This window comes from Cyanistes caeruleus, chromosome 1, assembly GCF_971803275.1.
Source record: "Cyanistes caeruleus chromosome 1, bCyaCae1.hap1.1, whole genome shotgun sequence".
NCBI classification, from domain to species: domain Eukaryota; kingdom Metazoa; phylum Chordata; class Aves; order Passeriformes; family Paridae; genus Cyanistes; species Cyanistes caeruleus.
Genome location: NC_141701.1, coordinates 107,551,575 through 107,576,825, shown reverse-complemented (window position 1 = coordinate 107,576,825; position 25,251 = coordinate 107,551,575). Strand labels below are relative to the sequence as shown.

The 25,251-nt window shown below is 38.3% G+C and overlaps 2 protein-coding genes across 8 annotated transcripts in view; one reads left to right on the top strand and one right to left on the bottom strand.

The window, feature by feature from the left end:
- Positions 1-766: 766 nt before the first annotated feature.
- On the bottom strand, positions 767-12,546 carry KIAA1143 (KIAA1143 ortholog). The gene is made up of 3 exons (XM_023919387.2): positions 12,289-12,546; positions 10,623-10,782; positions 767-3,271 (listed from the first exon to the last, which is right to left on the bottom strand). Exons 1-3 carry the CDS (start codon positions 12,394-12,396, stop codon positions 3,060-3,062), a joined length of 480 nt encoding a protein of 159 aa, XP_023775155.2. The 5' UTR covers positions 12,397-12,546; the 3' UTR covers positions 767-3,059.
- Positions 12,454-25,251, top strand: part of KIF15 (kinesin family member 15) — a 35,171-nt gene continuing 22,373 nt past the window's right edge. For 2 of the 7 annotated variants that reach the window (XR_015275597.1, XM_023919388.2), the window contains exons 1-13: positions 12,454-12,607; positions 14,210-14,252; positions 15,428-15,611; positions 16,729-16,805; positions 17,922-17,959; positions 18,083-18,180; positions 18,556-18,735; positions 19,749-19,958; positions 20,058-20,183; positions 21,515-21,637; positions 22,353-22,476; positions 24,146-24,237; positions 25,038-25,247. Coding sequence is in view for 5 of the 7 variants with exons in the window: in XM_023919388.2 (XP_023775156.2) it covers positions 12,589-12,607; positions 14,210-14,252; positions 15,428-15,611; positions 16,729-16,805; positions 17,922-17,959; positions 18,083-18,180; positions 18,556-18,735; positions 19,749-19,958; positions 20,058-20,183; positions 21,515-21,637; positions 22,353-22,476; positions 24,146-24,237; positions 25,038-25,247 (1,524 nt within the window). In the remaining 2 variants the exon portion in view is untranslated. Of the gene's footprint in view, positions 12,608-14,209; positions 14,253-15,427; positions 15,612-16,728; positions 16,806-17,921; positions 17,960-18,082; positions 18,181-18,555; positions 18,736-19,200; positions 19,421-19,748; positions 19,959-20,057; positions 20,184-21,514; positions 21,638-22,352; positions 22,477-24,145; positions 24,238-25,037; positions 25,248-25,251 lie in introns of those variants that run through there. The other 5 variants (XM_086848344.1, XR_015275598.1, XM_086848381.1 and 2 more) reach the window with 5 other exon arrangements.

Here is a 25,251-nt window from a genome sequence, read left to right as displayed (position 1 = left end):
AGATCAGCTGCGTATTTGTGAGAGTTTCTCTAATTTTTAGGTAAAACCAAATGCCCTCTGGTCCTTGGCAAGCACTTATCTCAACAGCCATGCCTCCTAAACTGCCTCACAGCTCAAGTCATGAGCTTCCAGGTTGTGCAAGAAAAATGTAAGCAAATGTATTTCTGTGCTGACAAACAGAACCTGAAAAGTTTAAGTAAGGAGCCAGTGGTTAATTCATTCTTTTAGATGAATCTCAGCAAGTCATAGTATCTACTCCATTGTTGACATATGCCCTAATATTCCTTTTGTATGCTGGAATGCTACAAGATTACTCATGGGTGTGTATGTATATATATATATATTTTAATTAATTCAAATAAGTTTTAAGTATACAAAATAAAAGGGAATACTAATCCCTGAGAAGCTTTGGTTCTGTACTTCTTTAAATTTCTTAATCTTTTATATAGAATGCAGACAAATTACATATTTACAAATGCAGCACATTCTCATGGGAATAATCAGATTGTCACACAGCACCTCTGTCACAATTCTAATATGAGACCAGTGCAACAAGACTTTAATATCCATTTACAGGTCTGGTTTCAATTTTTGCAAAGGACAGCAGATCTATTAATTTTCAAAATCAGGGTAACATGTACTCACACAAACAGTGTGAAACAGTGTGCAGACTTGCATCTGATGTTATGCTGCAGGAAGCTGGTGTGTAGGGAGACAGGCAGCAGGTACAGGAGGCTCTAATATCAGGAGGTAAAAAAAAAACTCATTTCATGTACCGAAGTTTTTATTAAAATATCTTTGGACCACTTAAAAGAAAACATAATTTATTGTTTACTACCAGATGAACAAACTAAAACCAGCTGTTTCACACAGCAACTTGAAATTTGCTCCTTGATGAAGCTTTATAGGCCAAATAATTTCAAATGTCCTGTCATGCAGCAGAACTAGTTTCATATGGTTACAGAAGACACCATACACCCAATATAATTTCAAAGTCGTAAGTCACATTCCCATCACCTTGTTCTCCCAAATCCCATCAGCTCTCAGTGTGGTTTCTGTCCTGTTACAGGAAAGGTGTTGAAATGATCACTTTCTTTCTTTCTTTCTGCTCATCTGCCCAAGATTATTACTCTCCCTTCAAGACCCAGGGGTCAGAACCAGAGGGTCTTGCCCCAGGTTTGTGGAGGCAGGGGACACAAGGATCCCATTAAAAGCAGGACAACACTGACACAGGCCTCTCTTTTGTTCCCACTAGCTACTGAGAAGCTGAGGCAGTGCAAGGCAGAAGCTCCCATTTGTTCTGGTCTCTGGGCCAGGGAGGATTTTCTCTTCTGACCTTTTTTCCTTCCTTCCTTTTTCATTGCTGTCACCCAGGATGACCAGCCATGGCACCACAACTGGAAAAAGAAACAGCCCCTGCTCCATACGGTCACTCCAGCCCCCACAGCAGCCCTCAGCTAAAGAAGAAGGGCGGAGAGTCCAGGCTGCCCCAGGCATCTGCCTGTCATTTTCTGCTGAGGAGGAGGCCAAGTCCCTCCATGAGTTCCAGCCACTGACCAGTTCCAGCTGCCACTGTTGATGGAGCAGCTGCCACTGCCAGGAGAGAGACCCTGCTGGGTGATGTGGAGCAAATGGATCAGTAGCATTTGACTGTTTTGGAGTCCAGATTTCTTCATATTATGTCCTTGTTCATCATTGGTTGCTGTTTGGTGGAAGACAGACTTCTATAATCAGAGAATTTCAGATGCTGTGATGGTATTTTTCCCTTTGTTCTCTCTCCACCACATGGTCAGGAGAAGGGGTTTCTCCACCAGCTTGTCTTTGTCCCCTGGATCACGTGGTCTATGGAGGCCAACATTTTTGGAGAGGGGTTTCTCTGCCATCTTGTTGTCTTTGTTCCCAAGCAGTCCATAGGATTCAGCACCTTTTTATCTGATGATTACTGTTATCCTTCAGTTGCTGTTTCATTTTTTACTAAAATGTTATTTTTTCACTTCAATGTTCTTGCTTTCATCTCTGCTTATTGGTGAAAGGGAAGCAGTTAAAACTAAAAGGGGCAGTAACTCATTTTGGAGTGTCTGCCCTGGAAACTGTCTTAAACCAAGACACACACAGCTATAGTGTTGCTTGGCTTAAATTCCCTATTTACAATTTCCCCCCTACTAAATTAATGCTTTTCCACAGCTTAAAGGTAAGATTTTTTAAACAAGCTGAGATCTCAACTTATTATGAGAACATAAGTAGTCAACTGGAATAAATATACTAAAAAAACCAACCCCAAAACACCACCAAATCACTGAGTCCATCAGTGTGAAAACCAAAGTGCACAATCTCCAATGGTTTCTTTAGCATTAGTTGATACCATCAACTAGAATAAAAATCGCTGTACCTTGCTATCACAACCAATTCAAATGAATTTGAATTTCTTAGACTGCATTCACCAAAGACAGGATCAAGACTACATGACTTCAGCAACTGCAGCCTCATTTACTGCAAGGCTCTGCAAAGAGCTAATCTTGCAAATCACAAATGCAAAGGTTGTGCAAACTTTTGTTAAGCTGTGAGACAGAAAATTTCAGTCTCTGTTTCATAGCAATGAAGTGTCTCTTGAATGTCAGTAATATGTTAATATGTAACATAAACCAGCTGACTGGGGATACCAGGATCATAAAGTCACCTCAGGACAACAAGGTAAAAACCACACAACTGTTAACTAAGGCTATTCAATATAGAAGAAATACATTTTAGTAATGGAGGGCATTTTAAAATTGATTGAAAATTCATAAGCTGAACATATACAGGTATATTTTGCTACACATTTGTGACCTCAAATAGCTTTTACATACATGGTTAAACTCTCTTTTAAAATAAAGACATGACAGACAGTTCCAACTTACTGGAAAGAAAAGACTTAGCTCTTGCTCATTTTATACAGTATTTCACTAGCTGGACTATAATAAAGTAAGAGAAGACTCAAGACATCATGCTTCAATTTCTAAAAGCCCTCAGTGTTATTCAGGTCTCCAGAGAGGCAAGTGAAGCATAAAAAAATACAACCCCTAATCATCATTTTCCTCATCATCAAATGAGAGAAGACTGCTGTTTTTTACTTGCTTGGCTGTACTCTGAGATGTAGTTGCTTCCTTCTTCGTCTTCTTTGCTTCTTTCATCTTCTTACTTGAACTTACATTGAAGTCCAAACACTTCTCTGATGAACGTTTGGCTGGTTTCCTGAACATAATTTTTCCATCAGCAGGTTCTGGTTCATCATCTGTAACAAAGAGAGCAAAGTCAGAACTCATATGCACATGTTCACAAACACATACAGACCTTGAACCAAATTCAGTGGGACCTCTGGGAGAATACAACAATCATGAAGATGTACTTTTTGGCCATAAACTGTATCAATGAATGTCCTCCCTGTACATGCACCTGCTCCACGGCAGCCAGCCCTTGAAGACAATCCTCCTGCAGTTCCTATTGGAAATGGGGTTTCATTAACTAGAGCTCTAACTCAGAAGAGACTGTGAGCAGTAGAGCTTTTGCTGCACATTCTTTTCACATCCACTTACCAAAACAGAGGACAACTTCATAGGATCCTCTCACTCTGCTTCAGTATTTGTAAAATTCGTGACAACAAATGCCCTTATTTCAGAATTATGGCATCTCTTTAAATAACGAAATGGCACGTATACAAGAAAAACTTTTTTTTCCCTAATATATTCTGTCCTGCTGAGACAGTTGAAAAGATCATGTGGTAATAAACCTCCCCTTTATTATCATAATGGATGAAAGTTTCAGGGTTTCTTTGTATCCACAAAATCATCCAACTATTCCAACTGACTAATTTTGCTCTAATACAAGCAGAGGAGCAGACAACAATCCTGAAAACAAGAGAAGTCCCTTCCATGATTATCAGGCAGAGTGGGAAAGCTCCTGCTTAAGTAACAGAATCAGGGCAGTATTTCTGAAAGATAAAGTATAATTTTAAAGTCATGAATCAGACACAAAGGTTCATGCTGCAGTTTGCAATTTTTATAATGTCTATGTGACAGAATGTTAAGAAGCCATAGGTTCTATGCAAGATATTTTTCCTAAATTACTTTTGTGAAATTCATTACTCAACAGAAATGTGTTGGACAAGATTATGTGCTATTTAATTATAACCAATAAATAACTTTTCTCTTTAGCTAAAATTCTTTCCTTAGTACATCAGCACTACCGCAGAAGACTTAACATTTCAGTGTTATCTACACAGCACTGGCTGAAACTCTCTTCAGTGCATTCTCGAAACAATACAGCTAAAAAACCTGATATCTTTAGGGTTGTGTGGTACAAATGAAGACATCAACTTCAGCGGGAAATTTCACATAGAATGCCTTAAGTTTCAGAGACCCTCTTAAAGAAGAAACCTAGCTTGAAAAATGAGGCACCAATTCTGTCAATGGCTTCTATGGAACGCATACTTCCAAAAGGTGCATATGGTGATGAGCAGGAGCACAAGTCTTATTGAGAAGCAGCTGAGAGACCCAGGGTTGTCTAGACTGGAGAAAAGGACCTCAGGGGAGACCTCATCTCTCTGCAACTGCCTGAAAGGAGGTTGTAGTGAGGTAGGCATCAGTCTCTTCTCCCAGGTAATAGGACAAGAAATGGCCACGTGGGGAAATCTAGATTGCATACCAGGAAAAATTTCTTCACTGTGAGAGTAGTGAGGCATTGGAGCAAGTTGTCCATAGTGAAAACACCATCCCTTGCAGCGTTCAAAGAACACGTGGCACTTCAGAACATAGTTTAATGGCAACAAAGCAGTGCAAGGTTAGTAAGTGGGGCTTCATATGGATCTAAAGGTCTTTTCCAAACCAAACAATTCCTTGATTTTATGAGTCTACCCTAGTTTATGAGAAAATACTACTATGCAAAAAATAACTAACTAGGTTTGGGGAGAAATACTTCAGACTTAGCACATTAGAAAAGCAGTGCAGTTACAAGGAGTTGGCAGCCGTAATAAACTGTAGATATGAAAAGGACAGCTCTCAATGGATCCATTGTGAACTCTGCACAGAAAGCTTAGGTATTTAGATGCTGTACATGCAATATAGAAGTTTGGGAAGTGCCTACAGTAAATTTTGGGATGGAAATAGAACTCCTGAAAGCATATCACACCTAATGAATCAGAATACACTATGCATCATTTTTCTCAGAACCTGGGCCTCCATTTTTGGGCTCAGAAGTTTAACAGCAAATATTTTTCCTTACTAATTGTTGCATTAACTACAATGTTTATTTGGAAACACAGATATTCTAATTTAAAAAAGATCTGAGGCACAGTATAAGCCAAATTCTGAAAAAAACCCCAAAAAACAGCCAACAAACCAAATGAAAAACAACTTATAAGAACTTCCTTTATGTGCAGACACAGCTATCTGTGTACTGGAGCCAGTTGGAGTGACAACTGTATCCAGTACCCATATCACTATGGAAATGACACAACCAGCTACTGGATAAGCATGAGGAGCAAAAAAATCAAACCCCATTGAACACTCTATACCAAACAGAATACTGCATTTTCTTAGAGTGTTAAGTTTAAAAACCTAACCCCTCAAAAATGTAGTTCAAAGCATATCCATAAAAGAAAACAGATAAACAGCTATGTATTTGTAATCCATGGAAACACAGAGAACAGAAATTTTAATTTTACTCACAACTGTCCTGTTACCCACAGAAAATAATTTCATTTTGCCAACCAGATGTAAAGACTGAAAAGTATCTTTGCAATATGAATTTAAACATGCAGTAAGCTAAGGGCACAAACAGCAAAGCTCAAAAACTCCACCAAAATGGTAACTAGCTCAGCTCTGACCTCCAGGGCTACAACACTATTCACAGGTCATTCTGCTTCAAAGGAAATTATTTTAGCTCTTGGCCTGGTTAAACACTGTCAAAATTTCATTATATGCTCAAGGACATTCCTTTCAGCTGGAAGCCCAGACCAGCTTCAGAGAGCAGTGTGTGTAGGCAGTGTTTGACAAAGAATGAAGCAGATGAGGAAACACAGTAGGCCTAGCCTTACCTTACCTACATGTGGAGAGAGTGAGGACAGACTACGCTTTTTGAAAGAATTTGATATAGCAGTTCAAGAATTTTGTGTTGATTTGTTAAGATTGTCTTTTCCAGCTGGTAAAAAGACTTCACTTTATCCTTTGTAATTTTACCAGGTTCTTATGTGTCAGTTCTCTTTTTTGTTTGTATCAAAGACCTACAAAAAACTGGCTTGTATTAAGCAATAAAAAAAAATAAAAAAATAAAAAGACTAAAGAAACAATCTCAGTGTTGGAAGTTTTTAAAACAGAGTCCTAATAAAAGACTCTGTTAGTATTACAAATTATGGAAAGCGGGATTTCTGGTAAGCACACTGAAATACACAAAGTAAAATACATAAAATACATAAAAGCACAACAAATAATAAATTCCACTTCTGACAAATGAGTCGAAAAACTACACTAGCAGTTCAAATTCCCACTGTTCTTAGTCATTGCTGCTATTTACCTGGATTACACTTTTACACTAGTTGACCAACACAAACCAGTCAGATGTTGAGCTGAAAACTCACAAGTGACATCAATTTAAGAAACCACTAAGTCAGAAATTTCTTCTTTTCTTTTAATTTCAATTTATACATTACAATAAGAGCAGAAATGAGGGTCTGAAAAAGAAATGCTGCTCTTCAGTTTAGAGGGTTTTTTATTTAATAGTCATTTGTGTAGTCAGCAGCACCACTTCTCAGCTGTTTCTGTCCACATGGGTCAATGAGGAAACAACAGGAAATACAAATACCACTAAACTGTCAGGAACAATCAAGCCCATATATATCTATTCAAAGATAGAAGGTTAGGAAAAAAATTACAATAACCTGGCAAATTTCTTAATGGTTTCTAAGGTTAGAAGTTCATGTCAGCCACTTCAGATGCTCCTTCCAGTGCCTTCTAGCCATCCATTCTCTATGCATGCCTTTGGAAGCATTTACTCCAGGAACTCCACACTGGTGGTTTGAAGGTAAGAAGGCCACTCTTGCTCTGTAGTCAGTCTCAACTGTTTATAAGAACACTTTTCCTTCCTTAAATACAGCAAAGTTAGCTTTGATTTAGGTTCCTGCTATTTCACATATGATGAAGAGCAGCATTACCTCTGTGAGATGTATCTGACAGAACAGCTGCTTAAATCAGAACAGCCTGTGCTTATTCAGAAAGGGCTCCAATAGCCAAGACAGCAAGGACTCCTTGTCTCTTCCCTCTACTGTCCTTCCCCAGAACCCAGCATGTAGAATGAAACAAGAAAAACATTATAAGGCTTTGAACAAGAAAGGATACCTTTTGCCAAATTTGGTCATTTGCATGTCAGATTGTCCCAGAGGCCATATGAAGTAGATAAGCAGTAGAAAACAAAATCTATTTCACAGACTGTAACAAATGCTGGGATATCTTGCAGTAATTCACATATTTTCTTTTGTGCAAATTTAATTTTTCATAAGACCATTTTTCTTTGTCTCTGAACCAACACTGACAATTTTTTAAATGATGCATAAAACATGAAGCAAAATCAGTGTTGATAAACAAACTACTTTTTAAAAAGCCTCTGAGTCTCTGCTCCATGGAGAAAAATATTTCAATATAGAAGGGCATCTTTTTATATAAGAAAGGTTTGGTCCTAAATTAAAAAAGATCCCTGTGGCTCTACTTGCAAAACCAACAGAAAAGCTAAGATTTGTTCTGCCTTAGGAAGCAACTAAATGCAGCTAGGACATTAATCAGCTGGTTTTACCAGATGAATGCAAAAATGTGCATCTATATAAGAAAATGCAAGTCATGGGAACATCTGGTGTCTAAAATTAAAAATAAACAAAACCAAAACAAACAAAAACTGTAGCCAGGTCAAAATGGTTATAGAAGAAAACAAAGGAGAAAGTATGTAAATGAGATATGGAAAATTCTAGTATTATCACAATCCTAAATCTGAAGACAAGGTCCTTCAAATGAAGACAATCACTACAAATATAAAAGAGAAGAGGGCAGAACCTCAAAACTGAGTACTTGCTATGTTTTAAAAAACTGTTTGTACCCACAACAGACAGTTAGTAGCACATTTCTTAGGTTCCATCAAAGTGCCTCAGCATTGATGCATGCTGGAAAGTAAGATTATCAGCTGGGAAATTTACTTTCCTATTACCTTTTTAACTTCATGCAATTTCACTAATGATCTGATTTGGGACTCTGTGGTAAGGTCTAGTAGCCATTAAATAATCTGACTTTCAACTCTGGGATTAAAATCAAAGCAACATGAAATGCAACCAAGTCATGAAGCACCAAACTTTTTTTATACTTCTTATTCTCAGAACTGACAGCCAAAATAATAAAAGAAATTCACATGTTACTCAAAACTCTCTTTATTAAACTGGGGTAAACAGCTATGTAAATACCTGCCTCAGACTAGAAATCAAAATTTAAATCTAGGTCAGACTGACAGTGCAAAAATGGCCCAAAATGCATAGAAGCCTCCAGCAAGTTGTAGCATAGTCATACACACCTCCCTTCATTGAAAATTTCACACTGGCTTCTCTCCACAGCAGAGGAACACAGTAGCACTTACCCTGTTTATTCCCATAAGCCATAAAAAGAAAAAGGACATGAAGACCTCGTATTAACTGCAAAGGCAGATGAATGAACAGTAACACAATAATGCAGAACAGAGGGCAGCAGTCCCCAACACTCCTGCTACCTATTTCTGTGGATTTTTTCCTCCAAATTCAAGTTATTACTGAAGGGCTGAAGGGGTAATAAGCAGAGGTGACTAAGTCCTACAGGGACTCAATACTGCCATCCTCACTACATACAATTATGTCTTAGGAATGTCTTTTTCCACCAAATAAGTTCAGTCACTCTATTCAAATACACTTCCATTTCACACTGTGTATTCAGCTTGGTAGCTCTTTTGGACTTTTTTCACAGCATGGACTCCACCTCAATAGATTCTCATGGACAACTACTTCTTTTTGCCCAGCCTTACAAAACCATTTTTCCCCCTACTGTGATCACTCAAAGTTCAAGTTGCTTATATGAAAAGGAAGTCAATGCTCAGAAAGAACCATGACATTTCTTTCCAATAAGTTGAAACTTCTCCCAATACTAGGAGGGTGAAAAGAAATTTTGTGAGGACTTTAGAAACTGCGACACCAAGCATCTGTATGCATTACACTTCAATAACAAGACACCAGAAGTAAGCCCAAAACTGAGCATATATTCTCAGAGGAGTTCAAGTCATATACCTGCTCAGACCTAACAAATACATATCTACCTGCAGAAAATAGGATGTAGTTTATTTAGTTTCAAGTTAACTTATGTTATTAAAAATCAAGATTTCTCAACAATCTGCTTTTCAAAAATTATAAGATTCTCAACATATTTTCTCCCACTTCTGTTACTGACTCCTCCATTTAGACCATTTGGATTTTAACACATATGTCTACACAGAGACAGCATAAACCTGAATTTTCAAATCCAAATGGCAGACAAAGAGAGAAGCTAAGCATGTCATATCAGCAGCCATGTGCTAGGTCTCAAAGTGTGCTCCCAATTCAGTTGGCAGTTTTTGTAAATAGCTGTAATGGCTAACCACAGAAGACACCCCATTTCTATGATTTACCTTTCTATTTTGTACTTGTGAGGTTCCAGTTCCTATATTCTTAATTGTCAAGACATTTCCACTAGAGACAACATTAGCTACATTCAATCTGTCAAGTCTTCTGTCAGCAAAAGATAAAGCTATATTTCATCACACCCTGTGTAATGATTGAGTTTCTGGATGCTCAAAGCATTTATGTCAATCATACCTGAATGATGAACACTGAGAAAAATTCTTAACATAACTGTATCCATCAGCTGTAGTTTCTCATTGTTATTGTCAAACTGCAGCAGTCCCTCCCACACCGCTTCCATCTTTCCATTCTGTGGAATGGAAATCTGTAACTGTTTGTGATATAGAAACACTGTTTTTTTGGACCTTGCTGATCTTTTTTGGCACTATTTTATCATCTGCTTATCTTGCTTAATATATTTGCAAGTCACAGCACCTACTGGGGTTGATTTTACGCAAGAGATCACATGGACCACTCAGCTAAGTTCCCAATGTTCCCAAGCCACACATCTGCAATTCTTTCCACCGAAGCACAGACCTGACACTCTCTTTCACGAACTCATACAATTACCTTTTAAACATCCACTCCACTGTCAAATTTGGCTGAACTAGTCAATGAGTTCGAAAATTATCACAAGTGATGTCAAAAGACTATGCACTGGAATAATACAGTAAAAAAAATTTAAGGGGATATTTAGATGGAGGATGGTGCACAATCAAGAAGCACAGAACTACACCAGTATAAAAAGCTAGACAGCCTGAATATGTACGTAATGACTTGAGATTAGGAACCACAAGTGCAAATTATTTAGGTGAAAAATTCAGAACTAATCAAAGGCAGTATAAAACAGTAGAAAGCTGAGCAAGTATCAGACCCACTCTTGTGGGTTATCTCTTTGACTACACAAAGCAAGAAATTAGTATTTGAAATTCACCTGAATCTTTTGACTTTAAGGCCTCTTTGATTTGCTGTTTTATTTTCATTGCTTCCTCTGCAGTCAAGTCCCCTTTTTTCAGTGTCACAACTTGAGGCTGCTCGTCTTCCTTGTCACTGCCATTGTCACTGTCATCATGTGCAAGTGGAAGCTGTTCTCTCTGGAGAAGAGAGAAATAAAAGCCATTCTGATCATCACTCCAGTTGTGGGCCAGTTCCCTTTGGTTTCACTTTTGCAGGAAGGTTAGTGAGGAGACTTGGCACAGCTGCCTGTTCCAGGCCCTCCCAATGTGTTGTCTCTCCAACAGATCAATCTCAAATTCTATCACTGAGACATCTCAAATTCTATCACTGAGATATGGTTTCCCATTGAAAACACCAGCTTGGGAATATGGGCTCCATCAATTAGAGACCAGACCAGCAGGAACTTGAAAAGCAAGGAATTAATTCCTTTTCTTCACCATCTTGACTATGCAGCCACTGTCTGCTATACACCACTAAAAGAAGCTTTAAATGCATGGGTCCAAATTTGAACCTTCTATGCTGCAGTCAAAACAGCACGAAGGGAAATGTTGGTCCATGGTGGCTGGATTATTAAACCTGGCTAAACAAATCACTGTAAGCAGCACTGACACATGGAAGATCATACTCCTGTTTCTACTCTCAAAAATGTGTACTGGGACAGGAGAATCAACTGGGGTAATCTTTTATTTTTTTAAAATAAAGATTCTGGAAAGGAAACCTTAGTGCAGCAACCTGAAGTCTGGCAATATTAGAGGACCTGAAAACTTTGTTTTGTAAGGGAAAGTATAAGCAGTATTATTGTCATCTACTGAATATATATATAATGATAAGCTGATTTCTTAAGGTACCCTGTAAAATCGTACTTAGAGGGAAACACACACAAAATCACATTAGAAGCAGAAAAAACCTGTGCCTTAGGAAAGGCTGCTTTTTAACAAGCCGGCTCAGACTCTGCTTTTGCAGCCATCGCAACACGGTTCATGACCAGGGACCTACAGCATGTTTTGGGTTGGGTGGCACCTTACAGATCCAACCCCCCTGCCGTGGACAAGGGCACCTCCCACTAGGGCAGATTGCTCAGAGTCCCATCCGAGCTGCCCTTGAGCAGTTCCAAGGATGGGCCACGCACAATGTCCCAAGGCAACCTGTCTCACCACCCTCACAGTCAAGAATTTTTTTCTGCATATCTAACCTAAATTTCCCCCTCTTTCAGTTCGAACCCATATTAACTCCTTTCCAATAAAAAAAATTAGGGTACTTCTAGAAGAGTTTTTGCACGCCGCCCCCCTCCTCCACCGCCCTGGGCTTTTTAAAGTCCAGTTGAAGTTCGGAGATCACGGCTGCTCCCCCCGTGCCCCCACAGCCCCCTCGGGCACCGCGAGGCTGAGGCGGCTGCTCCGCAAGGCCGCCACAGCAGCCTTGCAGAAAAAAAACACAGAAGGAAAATCAAGTCACACAGACGATTTCAGTCAGTTTTAAGTGAGTAAACTGCGGCTCCCCCCTTTCATTACAAAACCCTGGAATGCTGTTTCCCCGCCGCTCGCCACGCGAGAAGGCAGGGGGCGGGGATGGGCGGGCATAAAGGCTCGGGAAGCGCCAGGAAGCGGGCGCTGCCCCTTCCCACCCGCGGGCCAGGGTTTTACCTTGGTGTCCACCGTGGGACCCTCCCGGTACCCGACCCGCCGCTTGAAGCGGCTGAGGAAGGCGGGCTCGGCCGGCCGCACGTAGGAGACCTGGTTCCTCTTGCTCATGGCCGCCGCGCGCGCTTCCGGGCGGGAGGCGAACAGCCCCGCCCCGCCCGGGGGCGGTGGGGACGCGCAGGGAAATGGCGGCGCCCGCGCTGGCCCGGGCAGGGGGCGGGGCCGCGCCGCTGAGCGCCAAATTCAAAGGCGCCGCCATTTTGGATCGGCGGGCGGGTGGGAGCTGCCGGGGCTGGAGTGACCATGGGTCCCGGCGTGAGAGGTGAGCGGGGGCGGCCGCGAGGGGGTTTGGGGATGTGCTCTTGGTTGGGGGAGTGAGGGGGGACCGGGACGGCCTCGAGAACTAAGGAGCGGCTCTGGCCTGGCGGGGCATTACCCGCATGGGAGAACCAGCGGGGCCCGGTGCGGCTGTGCGGGGGCTCGGTGCCTCCCAGGCGGGCTCGGTGTTCCGGGGGGTTCCGCCCTGCGGTGCTCCGGACAGAGCGCTACCCCAGTGCTGTTGCGGTACCTGGGGCTCGGCCCTTTCCCAGAATCACGGATTCAGCTGAGTCCGAAGGGATCCACAAGGATCGTCGAGTCCAAGTCCTGGCCCTGCACAGGAGCGTCCCCGAGAGTCACACCATGTGCCCGAGAGCGTTGTCCAAACACTTCTTTGAGCTCTGTCGGGCTCGGTGTTGTGTCCGCTTCCCTGGGGAGCCTGTTCCAATGTCCAACCAACCTCGGAGTGAAGAACCTTTTTCTAACATCCAGCCCAAATCTCCCCTGACACAACTCCAGGCTATTTCCAGAGCTCTGCAAGCACCTGTCGGTCTGATTTCGGTTTTTAAATGCGCTCCTTTCCTTGATAACTTGTGCAATTGAAGAATAATTTACTTAATTAGAAGCAAAACTACTTCTCAGATGTCGAGTAAGTCAAAACAGCACGTAAAAAGCTCATGCAGCAGCAGGATATTTAAGTAGTATGAATGTCAAAGAGAAGGTTAGCATCTTCGCACATCATTGTTCATTCTGCTGTTAAATGCGATCCTCCTACCAAAAAAACCTGTAGTTTTAAAGATTTTATACGTACTTTATTATTGGAATATTTTGTCTTTCATTGTTATTGTGCCTATTTTCTAAATGCAGTTTTGTTACATAGTTAATATTTTGATTCTGTTATGTACTTTCATGTGAGATTTCACTCTTAAGTAAAAAGTCACTTTATGTACTGTGGTGTAATATGTGCTATCTCCTTGAAATATGAAGCTGGGCAAAATGAGGCTAAATCACAGAATCAGTGAGGTTGGAAAAGACCTCTGAGATCATGGAATCCAACCTATAGCTGACCAACACCTTGTCAACCAGGCCATGGCATTGAGTGCCACTCCAAACATCTCCAAGCACGGTGACTCCAGCACCTCCCTGGGCAGCCCATTCTAAAGTCTATTCATCCTTTCAGTGAAGACATTCCTCCTGATGTCCAACCTGAACCTCCTCTGGCACAGCTTGAAGCTATGTCCTCTTATCCTGTCATATGGCAGAAGAGTCCAGCCCTAACCTGGCTACAACCTCCTTCCAGGCAGCTGTAGAGTGATAAGGTCTTCCAGAGCCTCCTTTTTGCCAGGCTAAGCAAATGACACATTGACAAATGTGTGCATCTTCACATTAAAGGACTGGAGCTTTCTCTACTTCTGTAACAAATCTTTCTGCCAAAGGAAGATAATTACCGAATATTTTCATGTGGTTCTGTTCATGCACAAAGCAGAAATTTATAAATCTCTCCATTTATTTCCCTCTGTACTGCTTACAGTATTTTCTGTTTAGGTGGGGAGTTTTGAGCAGTAATTTTATTTTAATTTTTGTGTCTCCCTCTTTTCTTTTATAGGAGATTTGCGTGACTCTTCAATATCTTTGTTGAACTCACCTAGGTAAAATAATATTGGCTAGTTCCCATATATTATTAATCACATTGCACAGAAAGTGCAAACAAAACCTAGCATACCTTTGTGCGATAATTTAAAGTTTTTTCTTCCAATCTTTACCTGCTTAAGGTTGCTACCTTTCTCTCCTAACATCCTTAAATGCTTAAAATAAAATGTGCTCATAAAAAAACTGTTGTGCTGACATGTTGGGTTCCTCTTGGAATGCTGCCATGCAATAAATTCTCATTTGTCTTCTAATTCTGCAGCTGGACTCTAGAGTTTATATGTAGAAATATCACACTAGAAACTTCAGTCCTGTGAGGAAGCCCTAAACTAACACCAAAAAGCCCTCCAAGTGTAAACTGCCACAACTCAGAATAATGTTAAACAATGAAAGAACAGTTGGCAAATTAATTTGGTGTGTCTTAAATCCAGTGTAAAAATTTCCCTTTCTCAGCTGCTGCTTATGTTCTTAGGCCTTTCCTCTGCCACTACCCAACTGCACATTTCATTCATGAATACCCTTCCTCACTTTTAAAATTGTTCTCTTTCTCTCACTTGTATACCAAAAGTAAAAATAGCAGTTATAACATCCTCCTGATGAAACTTTTGGAAAAGAATGAAGTAAAGTAAATCCAAGTTTGCTACCACTTCATGTAAGAATTTAATTCTTTAATATTTTATGGGTGTATTGGTATTTATGGCAGAACTCTTCAGAGCCTTTATGTGAGTCATGCACAGTTACTTATTAAAGCTGACAAATGTGATGAAATTGGTTAGGGATATTTTAGATGCTATGCTTCATTTGATTCACTGATCAAAAATTGATTCTTTTTCCCAGTCTTGTGAGCACCAAAGAAAAGTGCTAACAACTTTTTTGCTGGACTGTAGCATTATCTGATCCATTGGTCCATTAAAACTTCCAAGAGAAAGAAGGGCATATCATGTTCACTGTGTAATGGTTTCTTTTAGACCTAAAATTAGGCACCACATCAATAAACCGCATGTTCTTTGTTTTTAAAATCTGCCACATTTTTACCTTTAATGATTTCATCTACAAATAGTATGGTTTTCAGGCAGACTTTTGTAAGACTTCTCATGCTTAATCTGATTGTTGTGATTTAATTTTATCAGACAGCTGATTTATTTGGAAGTAGTCTAATACACAAACATTTATTTAGTGTTGAAGGTGATGCCATCAAAGTTTTTGTAAGGGTGCGTCCCCCTTCAGACAGAGCTGCATTGACTGATGGAGATCATGGCCTGTGTTTATCTGTTCTTTCATCAAATACCATCCGCCTGCATTCAAAGCCTGAGCCAAAGATCTTCACTTTTGATTATGTTGCAAATATGGAAACAACACAGGTAATCGTTTCATAATCTCATAACTACTGCTATTTTCACCCAAGTTTTGGCAACTACTTTAGAAAGGCTAAGCTTTTCTAAAGATGCAGTGCATTAGGTCTAATTTTTGGAGTGGTCAGATTGGCAATATGTCGTTATAGTACAGAATGCTGCACTAAATTCTGCTGTCTAACGGTTTTGATATGGTTTTTTTCTTTTTAGCTGTTAATTTCTTTAATTGGAGTTTGAATTAAAATTGATAGGTTTGTTTGTAAACATTATGGTAACGACACAGAGAGAAAATAAATCTGCCTATTGAGACAAATGTATAAAAATAACTGGTAGTTAGTAGCTGATATTAAGATGTGATTTCACAAAATCACAGAGTATGCTGAGTTAAAAGGGACTCACAAGGATCATCCCGGCCCTGCACGTTTGTATTTAAGGAACTTCCGAGTTTATATTCAATTTATTATATTTCCTTCTTAGACTTTTGCCTTTTAAATGGATGCATTGCTCACCTGGGGCAAGCAATACTGGAAAGAAAATCTTTCAATTTAATTTCTATAATGCAGGGTTTGACATTGTGAACATAATTTAAATTCTGCTAAGACTCCCAATTCCATTTAATTTTTGTTAAAAAAACAAAACAAAACCTCACCTGCTGTAGGCTATTATTTGTACTAGGCTCTCTTGCAGATATAAGAGAAAAATGTGAATATAGATAAGACTAAGTTGTGCAGGTCTGTTGAATGTGCTGTTGTGCAGAGGCAGATGTTCAAACCTGGATTTTAAAGTGTCACAGGTACCTGGCCTACTGATGGTATAAACTGCATAACATAATCAAAACCACTGGATCAAAATTATTATTATTATGTATTTGGAAGCTGTTACTATGATGCTGAATTTTATTATTTCTTTTCAAGTTTATCAAGGAATACCATTTTTTCAGAGAGAGTGATTTATATCACAAGGACTTAAGACGTATAGATTTTCTGAGAATTCCAGAGACCATGGTACATGTCTAACCTTAAGGAATGCATCTATTATATACCATAAAGTTATGGCATAGGAAACACTGATATAAAAGATACTTCAACAGGTGGTGCCAAGTACCTTCTCTTTCCCTTGTCCCCAGGAGTCTGTGTTCTCAAGTGTGGCTAAAAACATTGTTGAATCCTGTATGAATGGCTACAATGGAACCATCTTTGCATAGTAAGTGATTTTTAGTAATTTCATTTCATAGCAATGGTGACATTTAAGGAGATTGTGCTAATAAGCAGCTGGGGTTCTAAGAGCCAGAGCCTGCCTAATGTTACAGTAAACTTTAAAAGTGCTTCCTTACTGCAATGCAGCATAAGGAATGTTCTTGCAGTATTAGATGGTACTCCTTGCCCCTCTTTTGGAGGAATCTGTATGTAGCTGTTGCGCTTTTAACACTTAAGGCTAATAATGCAGATGTAAACTCATTTCAATCTTACTATTATTGACTTAAAATGTAGGAGTTTCATTGTACTATTAAAGCTAGTGGTTTTCAGTATGTCCATGGTAAAATGGAGTGAAAATTGTTTTAACTTAACTTGATATTTGGTCAGCTCAGCTCTTGAGTGACTCTTGGCTGCCTGTGGTGAAACTCATGAATGATAATTTTAACTTTTAGAATATTTTTAAGGTAGAAATATATCCATGACTAGTGGTGTGAATATTATTATATTAACAGAATATTTTTTCATTTTGAAAACTGAGGAAGCACTTTGGTCAGAAAATGCTGACTTAAAGGGCTCATCTAATCAAAACCTTATTGGTTTTTTTTTTTTAGTGTAGCACAGCTTTTGCAAAACTATGAAGTCCACTTTGTCACAATACAAAATGTGGAAAAATTAAATGAAATTGCCCTGAAGTTTCTCTATCGTGATTAATAACTATATTAGGAAAAAACCTCTAAAATAAAAAAAATACTTTTAAGTCGAATATATCCTTATGTGCACTACTGAGTGGCATAAAACTCAAAAAGTTTGACCCAAAAAATAGTTTTATGTATATATTTCAAAGTCTTCATTTGATTGCTAACTTTCCTTTCCAACAGAAACGAGGAAAAAGATGGTGGGTGGTAGGGGAGACAAAACAGGATTTATCTAAAGAGATTCCTTGGTAAATTTGCTGATCTATTTTTATACCTTTTTAGCTGACTGATTTCTCAGCCTGCTTCTATCTCCTTATATTCAGTTTAGAAAATGATTTGTTTGCTTGTTTTAAGCTTTGACTTCTAAAAAGATGCAGATTAATGAAAAATTCAGAATAAAGTTTAACCTTAATTTTTCTTTTTGTTAGTGGCCAGACTGGGTCAGGGAAAACCTTTACTATGATGGGTAAGTTCATGAGAGATTAATCATCTTTCAGTGGTTTCTTAATTTATTTTTTTTTTGTCTTGAGCATGTCAACTGCTACTCTTGAGCAATTAATTATTTTTTTAATTAAAAAAATCTCTTTAGGACCATCTGATTCTGATAATTTCACTCACAGTCTGAGAGGTGTGATTCCACGGAGCTTTGAATACCTTTTTTTTCTAATCGAGCGAGAAAAGGAAAAGGTATGTTTATTTTATAATTACTATTGCAGTAATTGTCTCACAGTAAAGATAAGGTTGGTAAACTGGGTGTGCAGCCATTAAGTTACCAAGATTATTGCCATCTTGCCTCAAATGTGTTAATGAGAAATGCTTGCATCCAGTACTCTACCAATTAGAGTACAGTTTCTTCAGACACAAGTATGCTTATATTTTGAGTCTAAAAATGCATCTAGGTTTCTGGATGTTGGTTGTCACCTTGGTATCAGAAATGTATAGTATGCACAATATATATGCAATCTAATAGCTTTAGATACATGTGAAAAGAGACTTGCTGCCATAAAATGACAGACTTAATAAAACCAATCTGTTTATAGTGTAAATTACTGTGTTTTTCAGGCTGGCAGTGGAAAGAGTTTTCTCTGCAAATGCTCATTTATTGAAATCTACAATGAACAGATATTTGACTTGCTAGATTCTGCTTCAGCTGGACTCTTTCTGAGAGAGCACATCAAGAAAGGAGTCTTTGTTGATGGTGCTGTTGAACAGGTGTTGTCATCTGCTGCTGAAGCATACCAGGTATTTTTTGGCACTTTTTAATGCTGGACTATTCATCCTAAATCTTATTTGGTATATATTCCTCTTAAATTAAAGCATGTTATTTTGCTCCTATTTTTTTTCTGTGATACCTTCTCCCCCTGTATCCATACTCTGAAACACAAAAAGCTGGCTTTAGGTAATGCTTCCTTACTATCCCATACCTGTAAGAAATTAAAAAAGTTCTGGAGTTTAGAATACCTGAATGGCAATTACAGTAATCTTTCCCTAATGCTTGCCCTACTCATCTCTGAAATAGCCACAGAAAACTACATTTCCTGCTGAGTGGGCTCTGTGTGTTCCAGAATCGTCAGGTTTATTTCTCCATGAGTGATACACATAGTACTTTGTAGGAGAATGGATTGCAAGGAACCTCACCCCTTAGGAGTTGCAGCTGTACTAATTATCAGAAACAGCCTTGTCCTTAACAGGACACAGCTGTCAAATAAGGATGGGTATTACAAAAGAATGGGGTAGCCAGTGAAAGGTGGGCTTTGAAAAGAGGAAGTCTGCTGTGAGGAGTTAGGGTCTGCTAGCTGTGCTGTAAGGAGAAAGGGTCAGGTACAGTCGTGCTGGGGACAGACAGGGTTAATCTTCTTTCTTAAACTGCTTGAACAAGCATTTGTCTCATCTCATTTCCATCTCTAACACAGGAGCTACATCAACAGTACTTGTGTGACTTTAATTTTTATTTTTTTAATTATTATTTTGTGTACTGCTAACATACACCAGTATGGAGTATGTTATGCTTTCAAACAGTAGTGGCACTTTTGGAGAAAATAAATTAATATTACGACAAGTTCTGCTACTAAGCTTGACTGTAGCTATATCTTCTTTGGTTTTAAAATACTTCTATGGGAAAACAGTAAAAAAAGTCCTTGTCCTTGAGATTTTTAAAAGCTGTTGCGTGGAATTGTGCCTACAGCTGCTTATGTCACCTGTATGTAACATACAGTCTGATACAGTTGAAATTGTGATGTCTTTTTCATGCTTAGGTATTAACTACAGGCTGGAGAAACCGTCGTGTAGCATCAACCTCCATGAACAGAGAATCCTCCAGATCACATGCAGTTTTCACTATCACAGTGGAATCCATGGAGAAAAACAACGAGGTTGTTAACATTCGGTCTTCCCTGCTCAACCTGGTAGACTTGGCAGGATCTGAGAGACAGAAAGACACCCATACAGAAGGACTGAGGTTAAAGGTTGGCTCTATAGTATCTGTGGCATCTTTCTCCCTTCAGATGCAGTGTCCTGTTCCATCCACCAACTACATTCACTCTTGTTCCCTCCTCTATTTTCAGGAAGCAGGTAACATCAATCGATCACTAAGCTGCCTGGGCCAAGTAATCACAGCACTTGTTGATGTGGGCAATGGCAAACAGAGACACATTTGTTACCGGGATTCCAAGCTCACTTTTCTGCTACGGGTAATATATATCTTCCGGATTTTATCTGCTACCTGGGATGTAGAAAAAATTTCATTGGGCTTTTTTACTATAAAAAGCTGAACTCCAGTGCATTAAAGTTGTTTTCAATATTGGGCAAGTGGAAAAAAGATTGAAAATTACCTTTTTAATCTAAACAGATTTCCAATCAATCTCTTGCTGTTAACTGGAGACAAATCTATTTATTGTCATAAGCTCCTACTACATGTGTATTTGGAAGTTTTAATGAAAAAAAAATCATATTCTCATCCTTATAATTTGGGAAATAATGTGTATCAAAGTCTAATATTTAGAGATGTGTTGAAACATTTGATGTAATTTCCAGAATTAACTTATGTGTGCTTAGGGTTAGTCTGGTGCTAAAGATCAGTTGAATTTAATCTCCTACCTGAGACCTTTTAGGCTCTTTTCAAAATGAACACAAAACAAGCAGTCAAAGATTCGTTGGGGTGTCAGCACTTGCCAAAATTCTGTGAAGAGTATGTGAATGTCTATAGTATATTTTTGTATTATAATACAGTATTTGTATGTACACATACAATATTTGTATTACAACACAGTATTGTGATCACATCAAAATTTCTCAATGTTACATCCCAGTTCTATGTAGATTGATGAAACACTGAGGAATTATGTTCTTCCAATGCAACCCACAATACATAAAAATTGGAACAGAAGTATAACTTTGAGAACTGTTACTTTAAGCGTTTTAATTTGAGGTGTCTATGCTGCAAAGAAGTCCACAAATAGGACCTTTGCTACTAGAGAGAGAATGCCACTGAGGCTTGTGGACTATTCTATAGTACCATACTTTGAGTCTTTAGCTCAGATTTGAAAGATACTTGTTTAACAGCACAGAAGAAGTGTACCTGAAGACATGAATGTAAAGGGGATATGATCTTTTTCTATCCTTGGTCAATAATCTGTTGGTTTGTCATTTTGTTTGATGGCTGCAAGCAGAAGGAAGACAGTTTGGAGCAATCAACAGGTGATGCTGAAAGTAGTGTGATCACTCATTACCAAAATTATTTTTGCAGTTGTTTAGCATTTTTTTCTCTTCCTGCTGTTCAGGTGAAGAAAGTATCTCAATATAGTCAGTGTTTTGAAGCCCCAAATAAAGTAGTTATTTACAGTTGCATCCTTTATGCCCACATTTGAAATAAAATTTGAGAAATTTACCTTCTATGTGTATATTTCTTGAATGAAATACTTTTCTCAATTTGTTCAGAATGATACATGGTATCTTTTAGGTAATGGCTTTCTGTTGTCACCAAAAACTTGCAAATAAAACTAACTTCCGTGTTTTTAACTAGGATTCTCTTGGTGGTAATGCAAAAACGTGTATAATTGCAAATGTTCACCCAGGATCCAAGTGTTTTGGTGAAACACTGTCCACTCTTAATTTTGCTCAGAGAGCAAAGTTGATTAAAAACAAGGTAAGAGAGTTACTTAATGTCTTTATTGTAGAGACAGACACTTGTCATTTAACTCACATATCTGTAAGCAAGGCAGCTTCATTGAGGTGCTCCTGTGCTTTCAAAAATTTAACTTAATTTTCCTTATTTGAAATCACTAAATTTGCTTTTTATTTAAGACTGACTGTTTTTGAAAAAGGCTGGTTTGCTCTTGGTTACGATAAAGGACAGCAGCTGGAGACTTAAGTAATGGCTGCTAATAGCATGTATTCATTGCTTGTTCTCAATGAATGAGCACGTCATTAGAAAAATGACAAGTAAAAAAAAAAGTAAATGTCTACTAAAAATGTAAATTGTCAAAAAAAAATCTGATTCAATGTTGTTTCTGTTAACTCGTTCTATATTAATCTTAGTGCCCAAAATGTAATTTTGTATGAGTGGGTTTTTAAAAGCATGTTGGCATTTAGCTGAAACAGTCTCTGATGTACTGCCTTGTTGCTGCAAAAGGTCCAGGCAAAATTCTGCAGAAAACATTACCTTTTTTAACCTCTAATTCCATCTGAAGTGCAACTTGATGGTTTCTCAGTGAATGGAACTTTGCTTTTCCCATGAATTCTTCCTTTCCTAAGATGGAAGAAGTTCTCTGTAATTTTACTAGCTTGCATTCTTTGAGTTTTCTCTTACCATGTAAGGTTTTTATTTATACCTTTTCCTAATTTTCTCCTATGTATAAAAGGCTGTAGTAAATGAAGATACACAAGGAAATGTGAGCCAGCTGCAAGCTGAGGTCAAGAAGTTGAAAGAGCAGCTTGCTCAGCTTACTTCAGTGCCATCTGTGTGCAGTATTTCTCTATCCCAAGGTAAGAGTTGGAGGTGAGGGAGAATTTCCTGCTTCTGTAGCCCAGAAGGTTGGGGGCCTTCATGGAGTTTCTGAACAATTAATATTTTTGTAGGGCCTGACCTACAAGGGTCACATTTTCCTTATGGATTTTATTTCCTGTACTTGTATCTGCTACCTTGCAGAAATTGTTAGTGTGGTTTTATTTTCTTCCTCTTAAGTTTTGGTACTGTACTATGGTTTTATTATATAGATTTTCTTCAGTTTCCTAAGAGATATGCTGCCTAATCCTTTAAGTAACTAGAGGTTTGCATGTGATTCCTTGTACATTTAAGTCAGAGGGAAGGCACAATGTTGCATTCTTTTTAAACTTGGGACTGGATTTTTTTTCCCTCCTCTTCCCTTTTTTGCCACTTCCAGAAGAATCTAAGAGAGATGTTTACTTTCAACAGACGTTTGATTTCAATGTAAGATGGAAATAGAATTTTTAGGTAATCTTCCATAAGCTTCTCACTAGGCCATTTTATCTGCAATACAAATCTCAGCAGAGCTTCCTAGTATCTATGTTTCTCACTGAAATGCACTACTTGATAATGTTTGATTGCCAGGTCATAAACTTTGTAAGTCCTTCTGTTTTTGTGAGTCAACTCTTTCCTGACCTTACTAAGAAATAGAAGATACAGCAGGAGAAGTTAAAACAGAAGTTAGAAAGCCATGTGTGATATAAAGCATCTGGGGTTGAGTTTTCCTACAGAAAAAGGACTTCTCTGTTAGCATACATGTTTAACCAGTAAAAACAAGTCAGAGATGAGGCAGGACACTGAATCATGGTTCATAAATATAGGAATATTGACAGAGGGCTCAGTGTTTAGACCCATGATAGACTCTGAGGGGAAACAAGTGATCATGCTTAAATGCTGAGGAGGAGTTTTGAGAAGAACCTAGGATATCAGCTATCAGCTGTGTTTGTTCTGTGCAGTTAAATTAAGTTTGTAATACTCAACCATAGAAACATAAAATCTGTTTTCGAGGTACTTCAGAAACATGATGGCATCTTAATATATATTAAATCACAGTAATGTAGCTATCATACACCTAGATACCATAGTGATAAGTAGACTTGTCTGTATTAGAATATTCAGAAATGCTATTTTGAATTAATTTCTAAGTGGATTGTTAAACCCTTTTAATCCCTTGTGTGGACACTTTCCTTCCAGATTAAGCCACTAATTGTCCACATAATTCAAGCTTATTTTCCTAAATTTCCTTCTCATAAACCAGTCAGTCCACTCTCAATATGTACAAACTGTACTAATAATGCTAATAATGGCTTAGTGTTATCAAATTAATTTCAGAGGGATTTTGTATTTTATAGATATGCTTAGCTGAACAGACTGATTCTTTTACTTTAATAGAAGTTCATTGCAAGGCAGTATAATGCTTGAACAACTTTGTTAATTACACAGTTATGTAAATTGGGTCTATTCTTTATCAGCACTTGCAGGTGACTAGGAATTACTGTCTAAACAGTGTGCTCTGCATATGGCACATGATCTTTGTGGAAGAATTACACTGTTTAAAGAATTTATTTGAATTTACTTTACACAGTTGTCATGTTTTATATGTAGAAAAAACATGAGTAAGTGGTATTTTAATAAATATGGAATTTGTTTCTTTGACTTCCCCTACAGGTGCTCTTGAAAAAGGGAAGAACAACATAAATTACATGAACAACTTTCTTGAAGCAATGTTGTTCTGGGAGAAATCTGAAGGTGAAAAGAAGGTAAGAAAGCGCTGATATTTCTGAGTACATCCAGTGTACTTTCTGGTGAGAGCCAGTGAGTATATTGATGCTTGATTCTCTTAACGATTTTCCTTGGTTTTGAATAAAAATACTCTTTCCAAAGGTAACAAGGGAACTTAGTCAAATGACATTTAATATCTATAGTGCTTAAGGACAATGGTTTAGTGGTAGACTTGGCATTGGTGGAATAGTGGTTGGATTTGATGATCCTAAAAGTCTTTTCCAACCAAAATAGTTGTGTTTTATTCTGTCTTTCAAATTCTGACAAGCCATAGGATAGCTTTGATAGTGTATTTAATTTTAAGGGGGGGGGGGGTTTATTGGGGTTTTCTTATTAAAAAAAATTGAACCGAACAAGCTTCTGTTTTACTTAATTTTGAGTGTTTTAATCAACAGCATGTTTTTTGACACAAATGTCCCAGTCATTCTCATTTTATTGTTCTTTGGTCATGGTGTAGTAACGAAACAGGCAAAATAGATTTTTATTTTTTCTAAAGAAAATTAACTGAAACAGGCACTTTAGTGATGTGCATCTGAGGATAACAGAATACTTACTCTACTACATCATATTGGAGTTTCTAAGTACAATTTTTGCAACATGTTGTCTACTTTGGGTTCTTGGTATGAGCTGTTGCTGTCTACAAACCTGCTGCAAATGATAGTCTGTGTATTCACAAAATTACTGTTAACTGAGATTTTGCATGATTTATCTGCCTGTGCATATGTATGTAAGATGTGCACCTTAAGAATTTACTAATCTGTAATATGTACTTCCTTAGAATTTATTAGAAAAAGTCGCACAGCTAGAAGAACTGTGTGCCAAGAAGGAAAAATTTGTTCAGTCAAATAAAATGATAGTTAAATTCCGGGAGGACCATATTGTTCGTTTGGAGAGATTACATAAAGAAGCTGGTGGAGTTTTATTGCCTAAAGAGCAAGATGATCTCCTCAGTGACTTGAGGGAGGAAGTACAGATACTCAGAGAACAGGTAA